Below are 25,421 nucleotides of genomic sequence, written 5' to 3' on the forward strand. Positions count from 1 at the left end.
CTCAATCTTTAAATGTGGCCACAGCAGTCAGAGAATGGCAATCACAGTCACTCTTTCCATTGGGAAGGCTACTGACATTTGTCTTTTGTTCCCTCACAACTAAAGATGTGCTTTTCCTGAATGCAGACTGGCCTCTTTAGAAATGATATTCATCATGCAAAAGCATCTAACACACTCCAAATAGCCATGGGCAACCCAGTCTATGACTCTGCCCAACTCTGGGGCATGGGGGTAGATCCTGAGATACAAGTGTGGCTGGCAGTTTCACTACCCCAGGATATCCCAGCCTACCATTCATTTGATTTTGGACAGAGTTCCAATGCTGTATGCAAGCCTAATTTAATCTTTTATAGACCCACAAAACACATTTTTACCTCCTTCTTCCAGAGGAAGCAGACTCAGAGAATACCATAGGAGTTCTGGAGACTCTATCTGCTACTGGCTGCCTGGGTGAATTCAGAGTCTTGTCCTCTGCTTGGGAATTCGGTCAGAGGACATGAGGGCTGGTTTGTCCCTCAGCAAAGGTTCCCAAGGCACAAACTTGGGGAGACAGGAAGAAGGAAGCAGCCCACATTTCAGGAGCTGCCAGAAGTTCATCACCTGCTCCCCCTCACCAACCAGGGCATTCTCCAATGGAGGAGAGGGGGCATCCCCATTCATGTGCCAGCCAGCTCATGCATTTTCACAGAGCTTGTGACCAAGTTAAAAGATTCCTCTTTTCCCAAACCCACCTCTTGGGCTTTTAGTGACCACCTACCTCAGGAAGGAAGAGCCATGGGGAAAGAATCAATGAGGAGCGAAATCCTGTGTGACAGCATAGGGGACATCCTCTGGAGGGGACCTGTAAGAGCCTCTTGGGTTGACTTCTTCTTTCTAGAAGAATCTTCAATAGCATGGAGGACTGGGAATCAGGGGGGCTGACTGCCTCTTGACATCTAGAGGGGAATTGCCAAGCTTGCCCTTACTGTCAGGCTCTGTGCTCAATTAATCTTCAAGCACCACCTCAGGAAGAAGGTGTGATGATGATCTCTAGCCTAGCCATGTGGAAAAGGGTCAAGTGACTATGTCAAGGTCACTCAGGAAGTGGCAGTGCTGAGGTTTGAACCCAGGAAATCTGCCTCCTTGAGGAGCTGTCCTGCCTTAGCAACAGCCAGCACAGCTACCGTTTAACTGGCACCTCCTATGTTTCTGGTGCTTTAAGTCTTCGCAGTCAGGCTGTGACAGGCGTGGATGTTCTTCGAATTTCTCATTTCATAGATGACTGAATCTGGGCTTAGCAGGGCGCCTGGGGTGAGATGACTTTAGATTCTCACAGATGTTAGGTCTGCTAAATCCGAAACTTCCACACTCTGCCTCCTGTTGTACTCTGGGAAAGCATATTCTCAGTTTCCCAATGCTATGTGCCCTCTTCTGTCCCTGGCTCCTCCGTTCCAGCTGGTAAGAGAAAGGCGGGAGCCTCCCATGCAGCGGGATAACAGTGACCAGCAACTCTGGGTCTCTTTCCTTCTCTACTATCTTCTCCCAGAAGAAATCTCAGCTCCAGGCTTCTCGCTCCGTTGGGGAGTTTAGGTAGGAGGATGGGAAGATTCTGGATGGGGAAGCTTGGCGCTGCGTCACCTACAGGGTAGCAAGGCTGGGCAGTGAAGGGCCGGCTGAGATTGGGGAAGGGCCGGAGCGGCCAGCAGCCACGTGCTCAGAGGACAGCGGTGCAGAGAGCAGGCTGTCCTGCGGGAGCAGAGACGCGCTCCCAACTTGGGCAGGGGGCGGGGAGCAGAGCCGGAGGAGGCAGGTTCTGGCAGAGGGGATAGGGGTGGGGGGAGGCCGAGAGCACGCGGACAAAGGAGCCGGCCGGCAGCCCAGCTGTTTTGAAAAATGCTTCCTGTTTCTTTAAAGGCGCTCGCGGTTCGGGCGGCCGGGGCTGGGGAGGCGGCGGCGGCGGCCGGAGCTGCCTCCTCTCCGGGCGGGCGGCGTTGAGTGATCTTGCAAACTGGGCTTCTGTGTAAACTGAGGCTAAACAAACACAGATGGAGCGCAGCGGGCGTTCTAAAGAAATGCTGGCGGGGCAGCAGCGACTTCAGATGACACTCTGAGCGCTCCCGGGGAACGAACAGCCCCCGAAGCTTCGCGGAGCCGGCGGTGCAGCTGCCGGGGCAGAGGGGGAGCAAGGGAACGAGAGAGGGAGGGATCGGGGGAGGGAGGGACCGGAGAGAGAGCCGCGACCAGGCGGCGCTGCGCGCGGTGGCTGCCTGGACGCAGCCGGCGCGCGGCGGGCAGAGCGATCGCAGAGCGCGCTTCCCGGGCAGCACTACGTTCCTGCCCTGCGCGCCGCCCCCGCCATGAAGCACATCCCGGTCCTCGAGGACGGGCCGTGGAAGACTGTGTGCGTGAAAGAGCTGAATGGCCTCAAGAAGCTCAAGCGGAAAGGCAAGGAGCCAGCGCGGCGCGCAAACGGCTATAAAACTTTCCGACTGGACTTGGAAGCGCCGGAGCCCGGCGCCACTGCCGCCACCGCCACCAACGGGTTACGGGACAGGACCCAGGCGCTCCCGATCCTGACCCCAGTGCCAGCCTCTGTGGCGCCGGCGGTTCCTCCAGGTGGAGGAGCGGACACAGCAGGAGAGCTCAGGGGCATCCGAGCGCCCGACAACTCAGACGCGCGCAAACGCAGTTTCGCCCTGGGCGCTGTGGGACCCAGACTTCCCACGCCGCCGCCGCCTCCGGCATCCCAGGGTTTGGCACCTGGGGGTCCCGAGACCCAAGCTTTCCGCGAGCCGGCTCTTCGTCCCCGCATTTTGCTGTGCGCCCCTTCCGCGCGCCCCATGCCTTCTGTGCCTCCCGCAACCCCAGCAGCGCCCCGAGAGTCGTCTGTGCTCCCTGCGCCCCCCACGCGCCCGGGGGAAAGTTCCTACTCGTCAATTTCACACGTAATTTACAATAACCACCCGGATTCTTCTGCGTCGCCTAGGAAACGGCCGGGCGAAGCAACCGCCGCCTCCTCCGAGATCAAAGCCCTGCAGCAGACCCGGAGGCTCCTGGCCAACGCCAGGGAGAGGACGCGGGTGCACACCATCAGCGCGGCTTTCGAGGCGCTCAGGAAACAGGTACCCACTCTCCGCTGCCTCCGGGGGACAGTGACAGGAGTGGGTGGGTGCGTGGTGGGGGGATTCCGCGACCCAGACAGGTTTGGGTAATAATCGTGGGTGCGAGTCTTAGTTTGCAAAGTGTGCAAAAGCTGGAGATCTTTGGCCTAGGTACACTGTGTTCCTCTGTCACCCCGTCTGTTGTGCCCGACTTCAGCTCTCATAGCTCACTTTTATGGCAACGAGTATTTGTCGCCCGGATGAGGACAGTGGGGATACAGAGAAGGGAATGTGGGAATCTGTCCCTGGCAAGGGTGGGGAACAGAGCACAACTTTTCGGCTCTGAGCTCTTGGCCCCTTGGCGCGGTTGGGACCTTGGCCCCTGTTGGTGGCATCGAGGCCTAGAACCCCTTAGAGGTGCGCTCTTGGGGTGGGTGGGTGGGGGCGTCCTGGAATGTAAAGGACAGTCAGCGGAGCCTGTCAGCCGGCTTCCAGCAGGAGTCCCCTGTACACTCACTTTACTTCTAGATTCTCTGCACTCTTTACCTGGTCCCTGGCGTGCTTAAGGGCCTGAGGTACAAGCTTATACCCCTGGACAGGGATAGCTTTAGGAGCTAGTTGGTGGTAGAAACCTTCTACCCTGCCCACCATGGTCCTTCCTCTCCTGGCCACAGTAGGCACCTCTGTGAGGGGACTGCTGCTTGGGAGATTACCTCTGGGGGGTCTGCAGAACCTAGTTCTGGAACAAGTCACTGGGCTCCTCATTTGGTGGCTGGTAGGGGGCTGCTCTCACCAGACAATGCTGGGGGAAGCAAAAGAATGCGTAACAGGATAATTACCCATCTTGAAGGAAGACAGTTGACAGCTCCACTTAAAATATTGTTGGCACTAACTTAGGACTCTTGAGTTCTCATTTTATTAGAGAAGAGTGAGATCTAGAAAGGGCATCGGAACACCCTCCCCCCTCCCCCCCAATATGAAGGGATGGGGTATGTGGGTGTGTGTATATGTAACTGCTTTAGTGGATGAAGTTTTTTTTTTTTTTTTGCTTGTTCTGCTACTGATGAGCTCCTGGAAAGTTACATCTCTGGGCTTTAGCCAATCACAAACCAGTTCAGAAAACATCATCTTTGTTTTGCTCATACTCTCTTCCTCCTGTGGTTAAGGTGGGGCAACGGTGACTTAGTCTAACCATGGATGGGAACCCTAGGGAAAAGATGCCCTATGGCTTTTGAGTCAAGTGTCTTTTCTGAGTTTGGGAGAGATGTTTGATCAACCAAGTGGGGAGATGAGGTCAGGTGACTGTCACACATCAGCTGCGACCTTGGGCAGTGGAGCCAGTGGTTTCATCCTGGGCCAGCTTCTATGTACCTGCATGTCTGGGCAGGGGTGACAGCCTGTAGGATGACTTGCAGCCCCTTTCCCAGGACACAAGGATGATAGATGAGGCAGGAAGATGCTTGTCCACCTGATACCCAGTGCATCTAGGCAAGCCCCTTCTGGATTGGGGTGTCACCTGCCCAGAGAGAGCCTCAGGACTGGTGAGGATCAGAGCAGGGCTGGCACCCCAGACCACTGCCTCAGCTTCCTTTCTCTGCCTCCAGCTGCCTCCTTCAGCACTTTTAGAGAGAGCATGCATGCCCAGAGTGCTCTGTGTCTCATGTGCCCTGTGGCTATCGTGCTTTCCAACAAGGAATCCTACTTTATTTCATCTTAACAGCATCCCTGTCAGGACTGGACAAACCCATTTTATAGCACAGAATACTAAGGTCAGAAGGAAGGAGACTTGTCCAAGATCATCTAGTAGGTTAGGGGTTAGATGACAGTGCTTTCTGGAATGCTTCTTAGGCCAAATGCTTCTTACTCGGTGGTGCTACTAGCAACTCTCTGAGATGAGATTGTTACTCCTGGTCTAATTTCATTTCTGCCTTTCTGTGGGGGAAGTCCTGCATAAAAGGGTTGAGTTCAATTGTGTCTCTGCAGAAGGCAAGCCCAAACCTTCTCAAGGAGAGACTTTGTGCATACACACACACACACACACACACACACACACACACACAAGTAGTTAAAAACACTAGTGTGTAGCCAGGTGTGGTGGCACACGCCTTTAATCCCAGCACTTGGGAGGCAGAGGCAGGTGGAGCTCTGTGAGTTCGAGGCCAGCCTGGTCTACATAGTAAGTTCTAGGCCAGCTAGGGCTACAGGGAAACCCTGTCTCAAAAATACCAAAAACAAAACAAAACAAAACAAAACAAAAACAAAAACGAAACCCCCCAAAACAAAAACAAAAGCCCAGTGTGCATACATTCAATACATGTACCCAAGGACACACACACTGACACATGCAGATACACACAGCAGCACCCACCCTGTTTTTCATTGTTTCAATCAGTCTGTCCTTTCCCTAGAAAGGTGTCCAGGCCCTACCAGACACGTGCCTATTATCTGAGATGGACAAAAATACAGCCAGGAAGACGTCCACTGTGTCCCCACCACCATAGCTCCCATCTATGGACAAAGTCCTTTGTCCCAGAGGAGTGCCTTCTTCTTCAGGCTCTCCCACCTGCCATGCCTCCACGACTTTCTGTGTGGCTGTGGACAATCACTTGTCATCTGGGCTTCAGTTGCTGAGGCTGTACCATGTACTGCTCTTCTTTGCAAAGCAGGCTAAGGAAGGGGCAGTGAGAGGGACATTTTGTAAATCTACAGTGTCCTCAGGGACGAACAGGGTTTCATTCAGACGTGGCAGTATGAATTCTTTAACTATTTTAAAAATTTATAATTACATTTTGTTCATTTTGTATGTGAGTGTGTGTATGTGTGTGGGTGCTTGGACACCACAGGGTGCCAGTGGTAGTCAGAGGACAACTTGTGGGAGTATGTTCTTTACTTCCACAATGTTGGTTCCAGGGAATGAACTCAGTTCATCAGGTTTGGCTGCAGGTACCTTTCCCACTGAGCTATGTCACAAGCCCTTTAATCATTTTAATAACATTCATGGAAACTGCCTTTTATTAGCTGCTTCATGCCAGGCACTGTGCTTAGCACCTTCAGTGTACTAGTTAACTGGGTAAAATAGGCACTGTTCTTATGCCCCCATACCCCCCCCCCTCACACAGTGTGACATCAGGGTCTCAGGAAACTTTGTGAATTGGCTGAGGTCTACAGCAATTTTGGTGGCCTCACTGGTTTTGTGCAACACTAGGTCTTTGGGTCACTCTCAGATCCCTGTTTGGCAATGGCATTGCGCGGTGTGTACATGGTCACCGCAGAGCCAGAATCAGGGTTAGTGAGTTGCTCCACTAGCCAGGGCTTAACAGCCTTACTGCTTGGCTTGTCTAGGCCCTGGAGCTGTCCACCCTGAACACTAGGAAGCCAGACAGGCCTCTGTGTCTGCTCAGTCTGTTATCGTCCCAGGGTAGAAGCAGGGGAAAGGGACAGTGGCAGAGATGTAAGCAGAGATGCAGGTGGGAGAGAGTCTTTCTGGTTTTGGGAGGGGGTATGCAGGGCAGATGGTCAGGCAATAGCACTTGCCACCAGCCCAGCTGCATTCAAGCCTCCTTACTGCCTCATGTGAAGGCCATGTGTGTGCAGCTGGGCCTGACCACGTGCAGGCTGCTCCTTGCCAGGTGGGAAGGGTCCAAGGGAAAGGCCAGCTATGTTGTATGGAGGAGGGGAGGGCCCTAACCCTGGGCCTCAGCCTCCTCCTGGCAGGACCCTTTGACTGTGCCCTACCTAGGGATATCTAGCCTGTGGGTACCTTTGCTGTCTCCCTCATAGCCCATCGGTTCCATGGAGGAGTTACACCGATGGCAGATTGTGATGGGCTCTTGGCAGCTGCCTCTCCTATGAAGGAGGAACCTAAAGCCAGGAGGTTAGCTAGAGGGACAGCCAGCCTCTCAGGCTGCCCACCCAGTGCTCTTCCTGTTTGCTGGAGCCAAGAGAGGGTCTGACTTGGTAATATAATGGGGTGGGATGTTTGGGGAGAGGGAGTCTAGAATATCCTATGAAAATGCCAAAAGCTGCTTCTCTGTGGAGTTTAAAAATCCAGAAGCTGGAGAGATGGCTCAGTTGGTAAAATGCTTGCTGACATGAGGACCTGAGTTAGGTCTCCAGCACCCACATAAAGGAAATAAGGCACAGTGGTATATAGCTGTAATCCCTCCACATGCACATGTGCACATTTGCATGCACACCTGTATACACATGTGCATACACACAGTCCTCTTACCATTCTAGAAGCTGGACAGTCTGAGTGGGGAGTGGGAGCCAGGTGGCCCTGCCTACTCCTTTACCTTGAGTCCTCTGACCAAGGTGAACAGATGACAGCTGTGGGATCCTATGTAGGCAATGAGGTGTGTGGGTATGCCCTGTGTCCTGCTGTGGATGCTCACAGAGGGACTCACAGGCTGGGGTCCCCTGGGTTCACTAGCCTAGAACTCTCCATCCCCAGCTGTCCCTCCCCCAACCTTAAGCTAATTGGAAAGAGCCCTGGTCAAGTTATAACTTCAAACTCAGCTCATCTCTCAGAAGCTGGGAGATTTGGGAGTTCCTACATGCCTGGGGGTGGGGTCAAGTGCATCTATGTAGATCATTTTTACCTTGGTGGACAGCTTAAGTGATGTGTAGACAGTGTATTCAAATACCTCCCTCCACCCAGCCTTTATAGAAGGCGGTCTAATTTAGCCCAGGCTGGCCTCAAACTGTGGTGCCAAGGAAAACCTTGAACTTCTGATCCTCCTGTTTCTACCTCCCAAGTGCTGGGATTACAGGCATGCACCACCATTCCTGGTTTGTGTGGTTCTGGGGATTGAACCCAAGGGCACTGTGTATGCTAGACAAGTACTCTACCACATGCCCAGTCCTGGCACCAAGAGAATCTAGAAGGAATCAAATAAACAAAGAATTAGTCCTGAAGGTTGGGGAAGAGACGGGATAAGTCACCTGAAAAGAGCATTCTTGCCCCACATGTGGCCACCACTCTTGCAGAGGAATGCCCTGTGGCATGTGCCTTCTTTGGGTGCCAGGCAGATGAGCTACTGGCTCCACTCATGTCTCAGATGACTGACCTGGAGCTCAGAATGTCACCTGTCTGTTTTCTTGTATGCTATTGGTGAACAGCTGACACCCTGCCAGGTGGACAAGGTCTCAGTCCACACTTCTCTTCTGGTTACACCAGGAGCTTGACCCGTGCACTGGATCAAAGTGACAGATCTAGGACAGACTGGCCAGAACCTGGAAGGAGGCCCTTGGGTTAGCTTTGGCCTCTTCTGGCATTCTGAATCTGGTGGTGACCCTGGGTCCCAGCATACAGACCTCTCTGAAGATTTCATTTCCACCTTGAAGCCCAGCTGTTCTGGGGCCCAGGTGTACAGAGCAGGCTGTTGAACAGAAACTCTCAGCATGGTCTCAGCATGACAATAGTGCTGGGTTTGGGGGCTACCCTAGGTCCCTAGACCTCCCCTCCCCCCTGTAGGCAGAGGTGCTAGGCTGGCCCCTGAGACCCCTTTCTCTGGCCCAGGACTGCCAGATCTTGTTTATTTGTTCAAGCTGATAAAGCAGAATTTTCTGGACTCTGGCTGGAAACAGGCAAAGTACATTGTTCTGCCAGCTTTTCTTGGATGGGTTTGGAACTGTGGTCAGGGAGGGGATGGGGATGTTGGTGGGGGTGGAGGGTGCAGGGAAGTTGGCTTTCTGTCTGTTACCTCTCTCTCCTTTTTACCCTGGTTTCCTAGTCTCCTAGCCCCCATGGGGTGAGAGGTGGGCAGGCACTGTACCCAGGTTACTCAACTGCTCTGGAGCGCGTCTCTGGGGATTTTCTGCAATACTGATGGTCATCATTTTGCTGACCTCTGCCAGCCTTGCTGTGTGTAATGCCTATGTCATCCACTGAATCCCTACTACCCTGTGAGGTCAGTCCTGTTCTCAGTGTGCAAAGACAGTGAGGTTCAGAGTGGTTATGTCACTTGCTCAGGGTCTTATAGCCAGGCAGAGCCAGAGTCCGGTGTTGAACCCATGAGACAAAGGTATGTATACGTTGTTTCTTCATCCTCAGAGAGATAAAGGGTGTGTGTGTGTGTGTGTGTGTGTGTGTGTGTGTGTGTGTGTGCTCAGGTGTGTATGAAGGCCAGAAGATAACTCCTCTGGTGTCATTCCGAATCAGGTGCTGCCTGCTTTTTTTCGCCTGGAACTGACCAAGTAGGCTCTAGGAACGCTGTCCAGCAAGCCTCAAGGATCCACCTGACTTTGCCTCCCCAGACAAAGAGTGATTGAATGAATAACTTCAGGATGGTTTGAATCTACTTCAAAAGGTTTTATCTGGCCTAGGGTTTGGGGAATGAACTTGGGTTCTCAGTCTTGAATAGCAAGTGTCTTTACCCACTGAGCCAACTCTCCAACCATTCTTCTTGAGTTTAAATTCTTCAAAGGCAGGAGTCAAAGTTTGTTTTGTTTTGTTGAAACAAGGTCTCCCTGTGTAACCCTAGCTGGTCTGACACTTGCTGTGTAGCCCAGGCTGGCCTCCAGCTTACAGCAGTCCTTCAGCTTCCCAAGTGCTCCAGCCCCACACCCAGCTAAGGGTCAGTTTTTATTTTATTTTATTATTTCATTAATTTATTTTTATTCTGTGTGTATGAATGTTTTGCAGCATGTATGTAAGTGCACTACATGTATGCAATGCCCACAGAGGCCAGAAGAGGGCATTGGATCTCCTGGATCTAGAGTTAAGAGACAATTGTTAGCTGCCATGAGAGTGCTAGGAACCCAACCTTGCCAGCCAGTGCTCTTAACCACTGAGCCATCTCCAATGCTGACCTGGAACTCACTGTGTAGATCAGGCTGATCTCAATCTCATAGAGATCCACCTGCCTCTACCTCCTGAGTGCTGGGATTAAAGGTGTGTGCCACCATACCTGGCAGTTTTTTTTTATATTTGTTTTTATTTAGTTAGGGTTTTTTTTTTTTTTGTTTTGCTTTTTGTTTTTTTGTTTGAGATAGGGTCACATTTATCCAATACTGCTCTTGAACTCACTATGTAACTGAGGATTATGTTGAACTCTTGATCCTCCTGCCTCTACTTCCCAAGTACTGGCATTAAAGGAGTGTGCTACTAGGCTCATAGGAGTCAAGTGTTTAATTGTTTGATCCCAAGTATTCAACAAAGTATCAATGAATGAATGAACAAAGGAATGCATGAAAGGGAGCATCTGAGCTAGAAAGAGTATCTGTCCCCTCAGGGAGGGTAGAGGACTCTTTCTCAGGGAGGAAAGAGAGTGGGGCTCTATCAGGTTGGAAATTTATTGTACTTTGACACAGACTGGTGCTTGGGCATGAGCTAGGCCTCAGTGTCTTCCCTTGCCAAATGAGAATGCAGATATACCCCAAAGTGTCAGGTGGGTAGGCTGGGATGTGGGCATGTAAACAGCAGGTGCTTAGCTTAGATCATAAAGTCAAGTACCGGGCCCAGACACACTTTAGATAGGTTGCCTCCACTATAAAGACCTGCCAGGCCCAGGTATGTGTGAGGTTGTGTGCTGAGCACAGAGGACTCTGTAGTTGCTCCTGATACCTTTTCCTTGCCATTCCTAGGTGCCATGCTACTCCTATGGGCAGAAGCTGTCCAAACTGGCCATCCTGAGGATCGCCTGTAACTACATTTTGTCGCTGGCACGGCTGGCTGACCTGGACTACAGTGCAGACCATAGCAACCTCAGCTTCTCTGAGTGTGTGCAGCGCTGTACTCGCACCCTGCAGGCTGAAGGACGAGCCAAGAAGCGTAAGGTATGTAACAATATTCAGGTGGCTGGCTCCAGGGAGGACAGGGGAGGCAGGGACAGTAACTTGGGGGACACCTGCATGTGGCAAGGATTTTCCAAGGGGCCACAGAGATCAGCCTCTTGGAATGTTCTGGTGATCACCCCAGCTTTAGGAACCCTCAAATCCCTGGAATCATGGGCATACAGCTGTTAGGTGGTCTTAGGTAGTCTGTGGGCTCTCTAGTCTGAATTTATTGCTCCTTAAATGAGGAATGTGCTTTATCTTTGAAGCTCTTCTTGGCCTCATGTGATCTGATGCTGAATTAAAGGAGTGTGCTGGCATTAAAGGAGTGTGCCACTAGGCTCATAGGAGTCAAGTATTTAATTGTTTGATCCCCAAGTATCCAACGAAGTGTTGCCTCCATGTGGCCCTGACAGATGTCATATCAGGATGAGATTTCCCTGAACAGATGGCAGCCCAGAAGCCTTCTGCAGGTTCTGGGAATGTGGTTTGGCCTGGGGGATGTGATATGAGACTGTGAATTAAGGTGGGTGGTACTCATTCATTCTAGATTTGCTGAGCAGGTTGGACAGGGGTGAGAACCATGTCAAAAAGAGACTTTTGTAAGAAGACATGGGAGGAACAGTGTGGCCTGTCCTGGGGCAGGGAAAGGCCAAGTGGAAGAATCACAGAGTTTAACAGGCCATCTTAATGGAAGCAACACTTGAGCTGTGACCAGTAGGACAGCTGGACAGGAGGTTGCCAGGCAAACAAAGCAGGGACAGCAATGCAGGCAGAGGGAGCAGGCTATACAAAGCTTGATGTATTTAAAGAAATCTATGGCAGAGGAAGGGAGTTGGGTACAGCCCTAGTTTCCCAAATGCCCGATATTTAGGGGCATATCTAGTCAGGGGTTGTACTTTGCAAAGGTTATTGGGTCTCTGTTCCTATGTGATGGATTGAGAAAAACAGAGAGTGGGACCCAGTCTGGGTCTGTGAGATAGCCAGAGGGACCAGGAGGGATTCCCTTGGGAATAGAGGGAGCTAAGGACTCTGGCATCCTTCATCCAATCCTTTCACTGTCTTCATCCTTCTTCCCTGCCCTTCCCCCAGGCTCATTTTAGGCGAGGGGTAGGGGTGGGAAACCTGTGGCTGGCCCCAGTTTCCCAGAGGCCCCTAAACCCCCAGTGCTGAGGTAAGGGGAGGCCCGCCTCAAAGGGCGCCACCAGTGGTAATTGCATGTTGCATTCCTGGGAGTGATTTAGCAGGACCAATTAGGAGAGGCTCTCATCAATCCTGTGAGAGAGGAAGCACCACTGGCTGCTCTGGGGCTACTTTCCTGCTTTCCTTGGGAGAGTGACATAGGTAAATGTAGTTGTGATTGATGGCTCCATGCCATGCTCTGTGACAAAGGAGGTTGGTAAACTCTTGGTGAACTCCCCTGGCATTCAGCTGCCCATGTGTCCCCCTCAGAGGTGTGGATAGGCAGTTAGGCAGCATGGGCAGGCCTCTCCCCCTTTCCTTCCCCTCCTCCCACCCTGACCCACCTCTTCACACACACCCTCAAAGGCAGCATCAGACCCTCCCTCCACTGGTTCCTTGATCGGAGCAGATAGTGTCCTGGGCTGGGAGGAGGGAGACTTCAGCCCCAGTCAGAATACTGAAGGAAAGAGGCTAGCAGAGTTAGGATGCCCAGCAGAGCCAAGATTTTGGCTTTCCCTGAAGTCATCTCAAAGTTAAGAAAACTTTTGAGACTTCTCTGCTGTACAGATGAGGAGACTGAGGTGGCAGAGTGTGGGTAAGAACATCAGACAGGTCTGGCTACCAATTGAGATCTATTTTCTAACCCTTCAGGCTTCCTGGGCAAATGGAACTGGTGGGGCACTCAGTCAGGGCCCCCCGGAAGATGAAATGTTGTATATGAGACCATGGTTCATGGTTCATGGTGTCTGGCAGGGGTTGGGGACTGCCTTTCCTTTTGTTTGGGGGAGGAGGATCTGCAAAGACCTGAAAGAGAAGCACACCTGGTCCCTCAGTGTGGCAGTTGGGCCCTCCGTGGACCCTTGTGCCACCCAGTGACAACAGGACACTGTGGTTGGAGGATTTAGGAGCCAATGGTCAGAGTGAGAGGAAAACCTAACAAGAATTTTTACTTCTCACACAAGTTTCCAGCCATTAGAGGCCCCTAGGAAGTCATGGATATAGAAATTCCTAGGCAAGCAGGAGGACTGGGAAGATTTGACCAGAGCCCTATTGGGCTTTAGGGGGTATGAGAAGATAAGACCTAGAACCTTCCATTCAGAGGTCTGCTCTGCCCTTTCTGGATCTGGAGTAGTGTAGTGGCTCCATACACTGGGCTCACCATTGGTGTCAATCTTGAGGAGCCCCTAGGACAGGTACATTGGCATAATTGGTAGGTTTTGAGGGACATTGTGTATGCCCTCCACTTGGCTTCAAGGCAACTCAGAGCTGCTAAGGGCTTTTGCTGTTCTTCCGTGAAAAGTAAGATGACCACCTTAGGCTACACTCATCTCCCAACCTCTTCTTACCAAGACTGAGCTGTGTTGGGTTGGTTGTCCCTCCGTGCATCTACAGGCAGCAGCTTCATGGTCCCCCTCTACCTTAGTCCTTTCCTGTTGCTATAACAGAATACCACAGACTGGGTAGTTTGTAAGGAACTTTATTTAGCTTGTGGTTCTGGGACTGGGAAGTCAAAGGGCACAGAGCTGACTCCTGATGAGGACTTTCTTGCTGCTCCTCAATCTGGCTGAGAATATCATAGCACGTCAGCAAGCATGCTAGCTCAGGTTTTTCTTCCACTTACAAAGCTAGTACTGTCACACAGGGCCACACCTCAACGACCTCATCTCATCTAATTAACTCCCAGAGGTCCCTCACCTCCCTATTATCAACACATGAATTTTGGAGTTAGGTTTCCAATAAATGTGTTGGGGACACAAGTTCAAACTCTGGTTCCCCTTACAACTCAGCTGCATTTAAAACAGTTTATTGGTGGTGGTGGGGTGCATGACAAGGCATGCATGTGGAGGTCAGAGGACAACTTGTGGGGGGTTGTTCTCTCCTTTCTACCATGTGGGTCCCAGGGATCCAACTCAGTTCATCAGGCTTGGTGGCAGGCAATTTTGCCTGCTGAGACTCAGCCAGCCCACCTAACTGAGCTGCATTTTAACTGCGATTTAGACTTAAGGGGTGCCTAGCATGGTAGCTCTCATGTGGGCTAGTCAGTAAGGGGAGCAGGAGGCTGAGCACAAGGAGTTAGGACTAAAGACTGCTGGGTCTGTGAGCAGCTCTGGCTCTGTGATGCTGCTGGTCCCAGCCAATATGCCTGAGGACAGTTTGAACTGCTTCCCTGGAAGATTACTCCCTGAGTGAACATATCCCTGAGAGACCGGGCGACCCTCCTGCAGGACACCTGTTTGAGAGCTTGAGCCTAGTGGCTCCCTTGGTCCCTTTGGTGAGCTGCCCTGCATGCCAGGTATGCATTAAGAATGCCATCAGTGGTGAATTTGGTTTACTCCCCAGGCCTCCAGTGCATCTTTTTGTCCACCTCAGCCCTTCCCAGCTGGGTGGGGAAGGATACTTCACCAGCCAGTTCTCCTTTTCTGACTTGGAGTTCTACCTCCATTCACCATTTCACACGCCCCAGTAGTGCAGAGAGCCATGTCAGAGGCCACCCAGCAGAGAGCAGGGTGGGAGGAGGGAAAGCTCTGGGGAAGGCTGTCCTGACTCTGCTAGAGAGAAAAAAACTAGGTGCCTGGCCCTGGGCCACACTCCTGCAGCTCCTGTTTCTATAGTGGCAACTTCTGGAAATCCCTTGAAGAGGACGAGGAGGGGAGGGATAAAAAAGGAGGAAGCGGGGAGGAAGGGGGCAGACTTCCTTTATACCTGGGCTCCATAGGTCTTGCCAAGCCTGTGGAATAAGCAAAGCAATGCTCCCCAATCTAGAACACTTTCTTACAGGGGTTTTAAGTTAAGTAACCAGATCTACTGCTAAAACTGATGGAGTTTTCTGTGTCTTGGGTAACGAACGGCCATTAAGTGCCCTGCCTTAGTTGCTCACAGGCTGCAGGGTGGGGTGGGAGAACAGGAGAGATAGTAATGCACTGAGGTGAATGCTATACAAGAGGTCCCTGGGGTGCCAGCCTGCCTGTGGGGCTGGCAGGGCTGGAAAGTGAAGAAGTGCCAGTCACCCATGGGTGCCCAGGTGCCAGAGGAGATGTTGAGCAGGCAAAGTTATATCAGCTCTGTGTTCTTCCCTCTGTGGCCTGCTGTTATCTAGGAGAAGGTGGGGTGGCCAGAGGTCTTTTGGAAGACAATCTCAGGTGGTAGACTCCTATAATTCAGTTCTGAGGACAGACTCTGGGTGAGTGAGAGGCTGGACTGTGCTTTTGTGGGCTGCCCTAGAGCCTAGATACATGAGACAGTCTTGAGAGGCCCTCTCTGACTGGGTCCAGCTCCCTCAAGTCCATGTGAGCCTGAGGGCGCTCTCCTAGCTTTGTCACCACCTGCCATGTATGTGGTAACCCCAGCTCAGGGCCTGCTTTCCTTTTCTGTCAGGTCCAGCTCCAACTACTTCACTGCCTGTTTCCCCTGTGGAACCCAGGTGGGCTGAGGTGGCTCTCATTTTCCAAACCTCCAGACCAAGCCATTGAGTTAAATACCATTTACTCTCAAAGCCCATAGAGTCCACTATGCTGGGAAAAGAGTGGAGTGGGTGGGAAACCACCATCCAATTCCCTTCTAGTCATAAAAATGGATGCAATTTATTTTTTCTGGCTTTCCGATTGCGTAGACATTTGTCGCCAGCTGTTCTAACATGGAGTGTTCTCTCAGCTGCCGTTTCTCCTCTCACATTTGACACCATTAGGCCACAATCTGGCAGGGTCCTGGCTGGAGGGATCATTAACTGGGAAGCCTCCCAGGTGAGCTGAACTGGCTTTCCTCTGAATGCAACCTCTGATGTTCCCTGGGTGGTCTGAGGTGATGTAGAGGCTGGGGTGCTACTTCACCTAGGCCTGCAGATCAGAATTCTGCCTTTCTCGCCACAATGGTGGGTATGACTAAAGACTTAGAAAGAAGCATAATGAGAAAGAAGTAACCCCTGCTTGGTCTTTTCTGCTGCCAGAACTCAGCACACTTAGGGACACAGAGAGTCCCCTGGAATACTCATGACCCAGGACTCCTCTGGAAACCTCTGCAGATGCTGTAGAAGGTGTCTATTTAGAGTTGGGATTAACTCCAGAGTACCCTACAGCTCTCTGGGGGTGCTTAAATGTCCATTATGGTACATTAAAGTATGACTGAAGTAGACAAAATGTAGGGCCAGGGACGAGACAAGGTTCTGAGTCCTGGCACCCACACTTCTTCCACTGTGACCCTGGAGTTCTTACTTAACTTCTCTCATCTCCAGGTCCCCATAAGTGAGAACACCATACTTTCCTTTTGGCCTTGCATTAAACAAGATCATGTATCAGAAAAGATTGGCATTTTTTCAGTGAGGACCAGAAAAGAAATCTCTGTATTTACAACTCTAAGGTAACAAATTAGTACCCAACTCCATTCCTGGAAACCGGAAAGGGCAGGTCCCCAGGGGGGCAGATCAGGACTCATTGTTCTGAGTTGGGGATTCTCCCATCGCTAGCTCTTCAGTCCTAAGCTCTGGTCCTGCCCTTTAAAGAGAGGCCAGCAAGCAGCCAATCCATAAATCCTCAATTTCAAAGGGTGTGGATCTATACCAAGAAGCTCATGCAACATTTGGCATAGGAGAATGCCAATAAACAGACCACCATCAACAAACAGTCAACCATATGGTGAGGCCCACTGTGCACCAGAAGCCTCACCTACTGTCTCTACAGCCCTTGTTACTACTCCCAGACACTACTCCTGGCACAGAAGGGAAACTGAGACAAGAGAAACCCCAGGGTCACTGGGCTAGGAAATGGGTTTTGTTTGCAGACCCCAAGGTCTTCCACTCCTGAATCGTGCACAACGCCCAGCACAGTGGCAGGTGCCCAGGAGGGTCCCCCACCCCCCATGCCCTGTGCTTGGAGCGACGGCGCTTAGGTAAGCAGGCGTTTGCAGTACGTGGGGGTTCCATTTAGCAGCAGGGAGCCAATAGCCCGCTGGTGGTGGCGAGGAGTGGGGTAGGCGAGGGAGGCGGTGGTGGTGTCATCAGCTCCTAGCACCCCCAGGGCTGCGCTGCCAGCGAGGCCTGACACCAGGTTAAGTCGCCTGGCGGCCTCCGGCTGCAGCTGGGAGCACCGCCTGGTTCCCATTCGGCGCTGTGGTTTTGATTAGCTGCTAGGCAAGGCGGGCCTGCCTGCAAGTCTATGGGAGCTCGGCAGGAACAGCGGGTCCCCCTCTAGGCCGCCCGGCCCCCCCTCCTGGCAACCCCAGACTCCAGATGTTCCGAGCGCTCGCTGGGAAGGCCTGCTGGCGCCACGGAGGGCAGAGGGCAGGGAAAGCACGCGAGCTGGAAGCCCAAGAACTCAGTCACCGCAGGCCTTGGCAGCCCGCCCGGCCCTCCGCTGGCACATTCCCCAGCTCTCCCCTGGCCATCTGTTCCCAAAAAGCCCTTTCAGAACCTCATCATCACTCAGGATACAACAGCGCGAGCAGCTGGTTTGGAGGCAGCAGCGAAAACCGTGCAAAAGGTTCTTTGTGAGAGAGGAAGCTCGATTATGAATAACAGGGCTGGACGCCGTAAAAGTTGGCGGCTGCAGTTCTTGTTTCTCAGGCGCCGCTGTTTGCTCTTGACTTTTTATCTCTGGTTTTTATTTTTTCCCCAGTTGCTTTCAGTGTTGTTTCTTCCTCTTCTGACACCAGGTGTCGTTCCTTCCTCCTTCTGGGTACCTGAAGGCCACCTAATTAGTTCTTAGGATGCTGTCAACTTTTTTTTTTTTTTTTGTCTCAAAGCTGTAAACCCTGGGGATAGTTGGATGTCACTGTTTTTCTCCAGCCTGGCTTGGAGGGAATAGGCAGGCAAGAAGGTTGGGGAGTCTGATGGGGGACAGCAGCTGGAGAGATGGTTCAGAAGGTAAAGTACTTGGTATGCCAGTGTGAAAACCTGAGTTTGAATCCCCAGCACCCTCAAGTACACCCCTGCACACACACACAGAGTGAGAGTGAGAGCGAGGGGGGGAGAAGAGAAAGAGAGAGAGAGAGAGAGAGAGAGAGAGAGAGAGAGAAAATATCCTGGATTAGTATGATCAGGTCCTGACCTGTGATTGCTGAGATAGATCCTAACCGTAAGTGTGACCCAGCCCTAATTTATTTAACCAAACAGCAAACAGCAGCACTGAGGTAGAGAGTCATCCTACTGTCACCCCGACTGACGCTAGCATGTAGGGGGTGGGATGAGAGCAGCACAATGGAGAGACCCCCATCGGCTCATCAGAGGGTAACACCAAGGGGCTTTCGGGAGAACAGTCGCAGTCGTAAACACCCAGTGCCTGGCCCTGGCAGCTGACTACATCATGACATGAAGCCTTTTTTAAGAACCGGCTGCCGCTAAAGGCTTCTGGGACATGTCTGCCCGGAATCTGGGCACCTTCTGGGAACAGTCACCGGGTGGCCTGTCCCAGGCATGGGGTCCTGGGTAGGGCTGGCAGCTGGGATGAAAAGAGAGAAGAGCAGGGCCTGCTGCATTCCTCATACCCCTCTGGACAGGGAATAATGTCAAGGCTGCCCAGTGTGGGTGGAGCAGAGTGTTCATGGTATCAGCCTGGTGGTTAGGTTGGGGGTGTGGGTTCCCTTTTGCTTCCTTAGTTCCCCATATTTCTTTGCCTCCCTGCTGTCCCTTCAGACCCTACAGCCTGTCAGTCCCTTACTTAGCAGTACAAAAGTATCTGCTGATAGCCAGCTTTCCCAAGTCTCTCATTTGGGACTTTGGAGGGCCTACTGGGTTTCTTTTGTATTTCCTTCAAGCCCCTCCCTCCATTCCTCCTTCCTTCCCCACTGCTTTCCTCCTACCTCCAGTTGGGCAGACAGGGCAGGATCAAACGTTTATTTTATCATAATTTCAGGGCCATTAATCTCATGTCCAGAGGGGCTTGGCGCCAGCCTTCAGGGTCCTCCCTGCATGACCTCTGTGGGTGGGTGTCTGGGTCTGGGGTCTGGAATGGGTTTCAGTGGTGCTCTTGGGGGCATGGGTCTGGGTGGCCTTCTTCAAGAGTCTTTAAGTTCATATTGGGAGGGTGCCCAGCTGGCCTCTGGGGCCTGTCCAGGGATCAGTGATTCAAAGGATATGAACGTGTTCTGTGAATACTGCTCCTCCCCCATGTCTCCCACTTGAGAAATCGGTCTTCCTGAGGCCAGAGCATGGATGACCTGATAAAGAAGAGTGACTACTGACACCAGACCTCTGGGGACAATGTAGAGTTGGTCCAGTGACTGGAAATTGATTTCAGCTCTGAAGTTTCTAGAGGACAAGACTGGGGGAGGAGATATTTGTCCATTGCTTAGCTTTGAACCCCCTCAGTGAGGGCCCTAGAGCAGAGCGGTTTGGCAGGACCTGGGCCAGAAGAGGGCATCACATTCCCTGGAACTGGAGTTAGGGACAGTTGTTAGCCATTTTGTGGGTGCTGGAAACCAAACCCAGGTCCTCTGTAAGAGCAGTCTTCACCTCTGAACCATCTGTCCAGCTCCTATTATCTTCTTTAAGACATTCATTTATTGTCACCCTGGGCCTGTGGCAACTGCCAAACAACTTGGGCTCCAATAAGCCCCTTCAGAATTTATCCCAGATGCTCTTCTGGAAGCCAGTCCAGTGGCCTCACTCCCCTGGGCAGGATCTCCAGGGACTCCTTACAGCCAAGGCATGAGCCAGGCTCAACAGGACACCTGACTGTCCTGTCCTCTCCTCCATGACTGGCCCCCAGCCAGCCACTCCTTGTGTCCCATTTTGTACAGAGCTCCTAGACTGGAGAAGCTGTTCTTGGCTTCTGTGCCCAATGCCAGTCTTGCCTGTGATGTCCTTTTCCTCATCTGTCTGACTCTGCCCCTTACCCATTGTGGAATGCTAAGCTCCTTCTGGAAGCCCTCGTGAACTCCTGCCCCAGTTTCCTCCTGGGATCTGTTGCACAGCCACCATCTCCTCTGAGACTCTAGGCTTTTTAAATGTTTTTTTTTTTTTTTTTTTTTTTTTTTTTTTTTTTATCACAACTATACATAGCTGTCACAGCTCCAAGCACTTTATCTTCAAGGTGAATCCAAAATCAGTGTGGGGATTAAACCAGGGTGAGGGTTTCTTCTCTTTAGGGCAGCCAGTTCTGCTCAAACATCTCCTATCTAGCCTGAAGAAGAATTGCTTCCTGTGAACCTGAAGAAAACATCGGGGCCTGTCAGCTGGGAGGACAGTAGAGTAGCAGCCACACAGAACATCCCAGAAGGGTTGACCCTAATTCATGACAAGGTAATTTCCTTCTCAGTGGAGCCAACCTATGTTATAACCTTGACCACAGTGGCAGAACCCCACTGTTATGAACTCATTTAATCCTTTTCACATCCTTGCAAAGCTGGTACCCCAGCTTTGATTTTAACTGGTAACCCTCAGGTTCATAGAATGCAGCTCCCTAGGGATCTTGTGCCTCTATGCAGGGATCAGGTGTTTTGCAGGTTGCAGGCCTTTCCTACCATTACTTTCTTGACTCCTCCCACCACTTATTGGGGTCTCCATTATTTACCATGGGTGTGAGATGAGAGAAGGTCACCCAAGGTCACAGCTGGGCAAGGCTGGGTGGAACCCAGACAGGCTGATCCACCAGGCTACCATTACCCTTTGACCTTACCGCTCTCAAAGGTGAGGCTATGGGATGCAGGGCTGCCTGCCAGTGTGAGGCCTGAGAATAGGTCTGTGGCTCAGCCCAGCCATGTTTGCACACTGTTGTATTTGGGCCCTGCTTTTAGCAAGCAGCACCATTCTCTTAAAATGCAGATACAGCCACCCAGGGAGCAGGGCGCCAGAGGACATGATGCCTATGAAATGGATTTGTCAACTGGAAGCAATGCACAGTCAAAAGGGGTCCTGGAGGACAAGGCTAGTCCATCAGGTGGCCAGAGGGAGCCAGGTGTCTCAGCTGGTGACTTAGAGAATGATTACCAGCCTGGATTGTCTCTGAGAACTTGATTCTGATGTAGGCAGAGCGGAGTGGCAATCTCACTGCTGACTGGTGTGCGTGTGTGTGTGTGTGTGTGTGTGTGTGTGTGTGTGTGTATGGTTCAGATGGAGGTCTCACGCAGAATGGGCTTTTTCCCATCCAGGTGGGGAAAAGGCTTACACCAGAAGGCAGCTCATGGTCTTCATGGCTTTCCTACATGCTACAGAGATCAGGAGCCCTAGAGATGACCCTGTGGTGGCAGAGAGGGCAGAGCCAGGCAGCTGGGCACATGGGAAGCAGCCCTAAGGAATAAGCTGCTTGGAGCCCACCAATAACCCAAACTGGGTGTTTCTGGGAGTTCCCCTCCATCCACAGCAGTGATGCTTCACACCTGACTTTCCTGAGGCCCTGCCCCTGCCACTCTGAACAGGAAGGAGGCAGATGGACACCAAAGGAGTTGTTTGCAAAGGGTGAACCACTTTGGCCCACTGTCCCCTCCATATGCACACATCAATTTTAATTTTATTTATGTATATATTTACTTTGAATTTTAATTTTTATTTATTTTTATTTTATGTGTATGAGTAAATATACACATATACACAAAAAATAATAAAATAACACAGGAAGTGGACAGTGGCAGGAAGTAGTTGGAAATATGGATGACATAAGAATGGCCCTAGATTTCTTCATTCTTGAAGCTAAGTGATAGATGAGTAAGAGCTCATAATGTCATATTCATTCTTTTTTGTATACATTTAAACTTTTCCACCGGGCATGGTGGCACACACCTGTAGTCCCAGCACTTGGGAGGCAGAGGCAGGCAGATCTCTGTGAGTTCAAGGCCAGCCTGGTCTACATAGTGAGTTCCAGGCCAGCTGGAGCTGCAGGGGGACTCTGTCTCAAAAAGGGGGAAAAAAAAATACACCTTTTCCATGCTGTTTATTAAAACTGCAAAGGGTTGCTGACAGAGATAATCAAGAAGTCCTATCTTACTTTTAATCCTGCCACTTACCTTGTTAAGTAATCATATGCAAATATAAATTTCTTTATATGATTATAAATGAAAAAAAGTAAAAACAATGTCTATGGCTGGCAAAATTTTTTAAATTTTGATTTATTTTTATTTTACATGAATGAGTATTTTGCTTGCATGTAAATACACTTGTGTCCATGCAATATCCTTGGACACAGAAGAGGATGTAGGATCCCCTGGAAGTGGAGTTAAGGACAGGTATTAGCCGACATGTGGGTGCTGAGAACTGAACCTGGGTCCTCTACAAGAGCAGCTAGTGCTCTTAACCACTGAACTATCTCTCCAGTCCCTCTGTATTTACTCTTTGAGATAGAATGTAGCCCAAGATAGCTTCAGTCTTGCTATGTAGTGTGTGTAGTGTGTGGTAGAGTGTGGCCTTGCACTATCTGCCCAGTGCTGGGATTACAGGCACAGACCACCATACCCAGTATATGCCATGCTGGGGATAGAAGCCAGTTAGGTACGCATGCCAGGCAAGCACTCTACCAACTGAGCTGCATTCCCAGCCCATTGAGTTTTTACTTCTTTTAGTCCCTGAGTAGAAAATGGACCAAAGAACCCTTCACTTTTACTGAAGACTAAGTCATTATCAGGCTTTACTCTGTGAGGTATTGTTCTAGGTCCTGGGGTCACTTTGCAGAACAAAGAAAAGGCACCACCATGGAGTTTAGAGCTAAGTGACAAAAATGTGATACACAAAAATCCAGAGGAGACCTCCAACTGGACCTGAGCTTACCACACACTTAGTGTATATGCAGGCCTTATGACCAGGACTCCCAGGTGTGTGGGATCCAAGCAGTGAAGCAGAAACAAGGCCAACTCCAGGAGCAGGTGCAGATCTGGCCAGTGGCCCTACCATCAGGAAAGACTAAAGACAGCAAAGAGCCCAGACACAGGCCATTTAGTGTTAAGGCAAAGGGCTTGATGAGCTGCAGAGACTAGGGAACCTGAGCAGACTGGTGATGCTTGTGGGCTTGACTGTGAGTTGACAAGAGGAAGAGGGGCTTATCCAGTAGCATCTGACTGCAGGGAAGAGTGTCAGGTTCCAGGGGAAGGGCTCATCTGAGCAGAAAGCATGGGGCTTCCTTCCTCTCGGGAAACAGGCTTTCTAGAAGGGACTCTTCTTTGGGATGTAGGAGCTGAGAAGGCCAGGCTTCTTACTACTGATTGTATTCACAGCAGGATCCCCAGAGTCTCAGAATGGAGCCTCGCTTGGTCCAACCACTTGTTGAACATTTGCTCAAGGAATGGTGAAACAAAAGTCTGAGGAAGTGAGGGGCTTGGGTCCTTCTTGAATATGGAATAGGAAGCCCCGCTGTACTGTTCTGAGGGAGACCCTGGAGTTGTGACATGGAGAGGCCATTCCTGCCTCCAATTTCAGATGGGCATGCATGCCTGCTCTAACATGTGTCTTCCAAACACTGAGTACTTGACTTTGCAGCCATCCTGTTCTTCTATCTTCCTGACAACCTCCTGCAGTAGATACTGTTATCACCATTGTATATGAGGTGAAAAGAGAAACTGAGGTATGGGGAAGTAAAGTAATTTGCTCAAGGTCACAGAGCTGTAGGACAGAGACGTCAGAATTCAAACACAGGCTCTTTGAAAACATAGGCTGATATACTGTCCTATATTGCCTGCCATGGGTATGCACGTGCACACACATGTGTGGACATGTATGAGGGGAAGGGAAGAGTCATTTATCTCACTCTTGGCCTTTCCTTAGTGTGGCTGGAAGCCACCTTTGTGGTGTCACTGAAAGAATGCCCCCACCCCCATCTACATGCTCAGTGGCTCCAGATTCTAGCTAGGGGAGGGGCTTAGGGATACTGGAAAAGATAAGGGGCAGGAGGTGTCTCATGTTAAAACTGCATTTGTGGATTGGGGATGTAACTCTGATACAGTGATAGAATGCTTGCCTAGCACAGAAATCCTGGGTTCAATCCCCAGCACAACATAAACAGAATTGGCACACACCTGCAATCCCAGCAGTTGGCAGGCGGAGGCAGGTGGACCAGAAGTTCACTATCATTTTCTGCTACATTGTAAGTTTGGGGCCAGAATGGGGTACTAGTGAGACGCTGTCTCAATAAATAAGGAGATAAACAAGAAAATGAATAAAGTTGAAAAACCTGTGTTTGCATAGAATTCCCTCTGCTATTGCTGAAATTGCTTGATTATTTGAGCTGCTTGGGGGCTCCTGGCCTTTCCCAGCTGCACTAGACATGCACACACACACACACACACACACACACACACACACACAGGCTCTCCACTGTATTGCTCTGTCCAACAGCAGGCTCCCCTGTGTCTCCTGGGGACAGACAGTAATCTTTGCAAAAGCCTCCTGGCCAGCATGGATTGGTTTGTCTGGTGTTGCCTCCTTACTCCCCGCTGTCACTTTACCAGAAGGATTAGTTAGAGAGGGCATGTGCTGGGAGATGCAGAATGACAGAGCAGTTATCATGGGGCAGATGGCTCATGAACCTGAAGTTCTGTTCACTCATGAAGAAATTCAGTGTCTGAAAGTCAGGGTTAGGGTTAAGTCTTGCCCTGCTGCACCCTAGCAGCATGATCTCAGGCAAGTGAGATTGTAACTGACCTGGCAGAGATGAAGTTGTTCTAAAGAGACACTTGGGCCTCTCCCTTTAGCTATCAAACTATTGAAACAGTGGGCCCTAAGGAATTGGAATTTTCCCCAGAAATCTCAGGCTTGAAGAAGGAAAAGGATTGGGATGTATGCACTCTCATGGCCTACTTGGGAAGATCTGAGAAACACTTGGCTGGGCTCTGTCCCCCAACCCTGGTTCTACAGGGTAAAGTCCCAGACTCTCAGGGCCGCTGAGGGCTGGAAGAGGAGTGAGGAGTGGCCCTGCAGGATGGGAGGCAGCTGGGAAGCTGTAGCAGCTATGTCCTGGCCTTGTCTGGACCAGACCTACCCTCATAGGGCAGCAGACCCAGAAAGACAGATAGCCTGACAGACATGGAGAAACAAACAGAGAAGAGGCCAAAAAAGAGTTGGCTCTGGGAGACACAGGCAGAACTCTGAGAGAAACAGATCAACAGCCAGAGAGAAGGCTTCAGCACAGCGTGGCTATTGCAACAGGCTCTGGGAGCTCCTTGAAGATTCCAGGCCTAGCTCTGAGGGTGTCTGGATTATTGTTAGTAGGGCTATCCTACTGCCGCCTACTGCCAGCCACCTTCTGGTAGGCTCTAAGAATCCTGGATTTTCTCAGCACTGAGGAGGTGGCAGCTAGGTAGATTGCTCAGGGACCTGAAGTCTTGCTTACCAGTGAAAAAATGAGGTCTAGGGTTGGCCTTGCACTGCTGCATCCTAGCCATGTGCTATCAGTCAAGTGAGGTTGTAACTGACCTGGCAGGCATGAAGACATTCTAAAGAGATACTTGGACCCCTCCTGTTAGCTATCAGAG

The 25,421-nt window shown here is 51.0% G+C and overlaps 1 protein-coding gene across 4 annotated transcripts in view; it reads left to right on the forward strand.

Moving 5' to 3' along the window:
* Positions 1–1,617: 1,617 nt before the first annotated feature.
* The window catches only part of Atoh8 (atonal bHLH transcription factor 8), a 31,161-nt gene continuing 7,357 nt past the window's right edge, over positions 1,618–25,421 (forward strand). The window contains exons 1-3 of one of the 4 annotated variants that reach the window (XR_003850663.1): positions 1,618–3,101; positions 10,668–10,859; positions 20,149–20,268. Coding sequence is in view for 2 of the 4 variants with exons in the window: in XM_029566996.1 (XP_029422856.1) it covers positions 2,337–3,101; positions 10,668–10,859; positions 20,149–20,268 (1,077 nt within the window). In the remaining 2 variants the exon portion in view is untranslated. The remainder of the gene's footprint in view (positions 3,102–10,667; positions 10,860–20,148; positions 20,269–25,421) is intronic. The other 3 variants (XM_029566996.1, XR_003850664.1, XM_008840294.3) reach the window with 3 other exon arrangements.

This window comes from Nannospalax galili, unplaced genomic scaffold (assembly GCF_000622305.1).
Source record: "Nannospalax galili isolate Female #2095 unplaced genomic scaffold, S.galili_v1.0 scaffold279, whole genome shotgun sequence".
NCBI lineage: Eukaryota > Metazoa > Chordata > Mammalia > Rodentia > Spalacidae > Nannospalax > Nannospalax galili.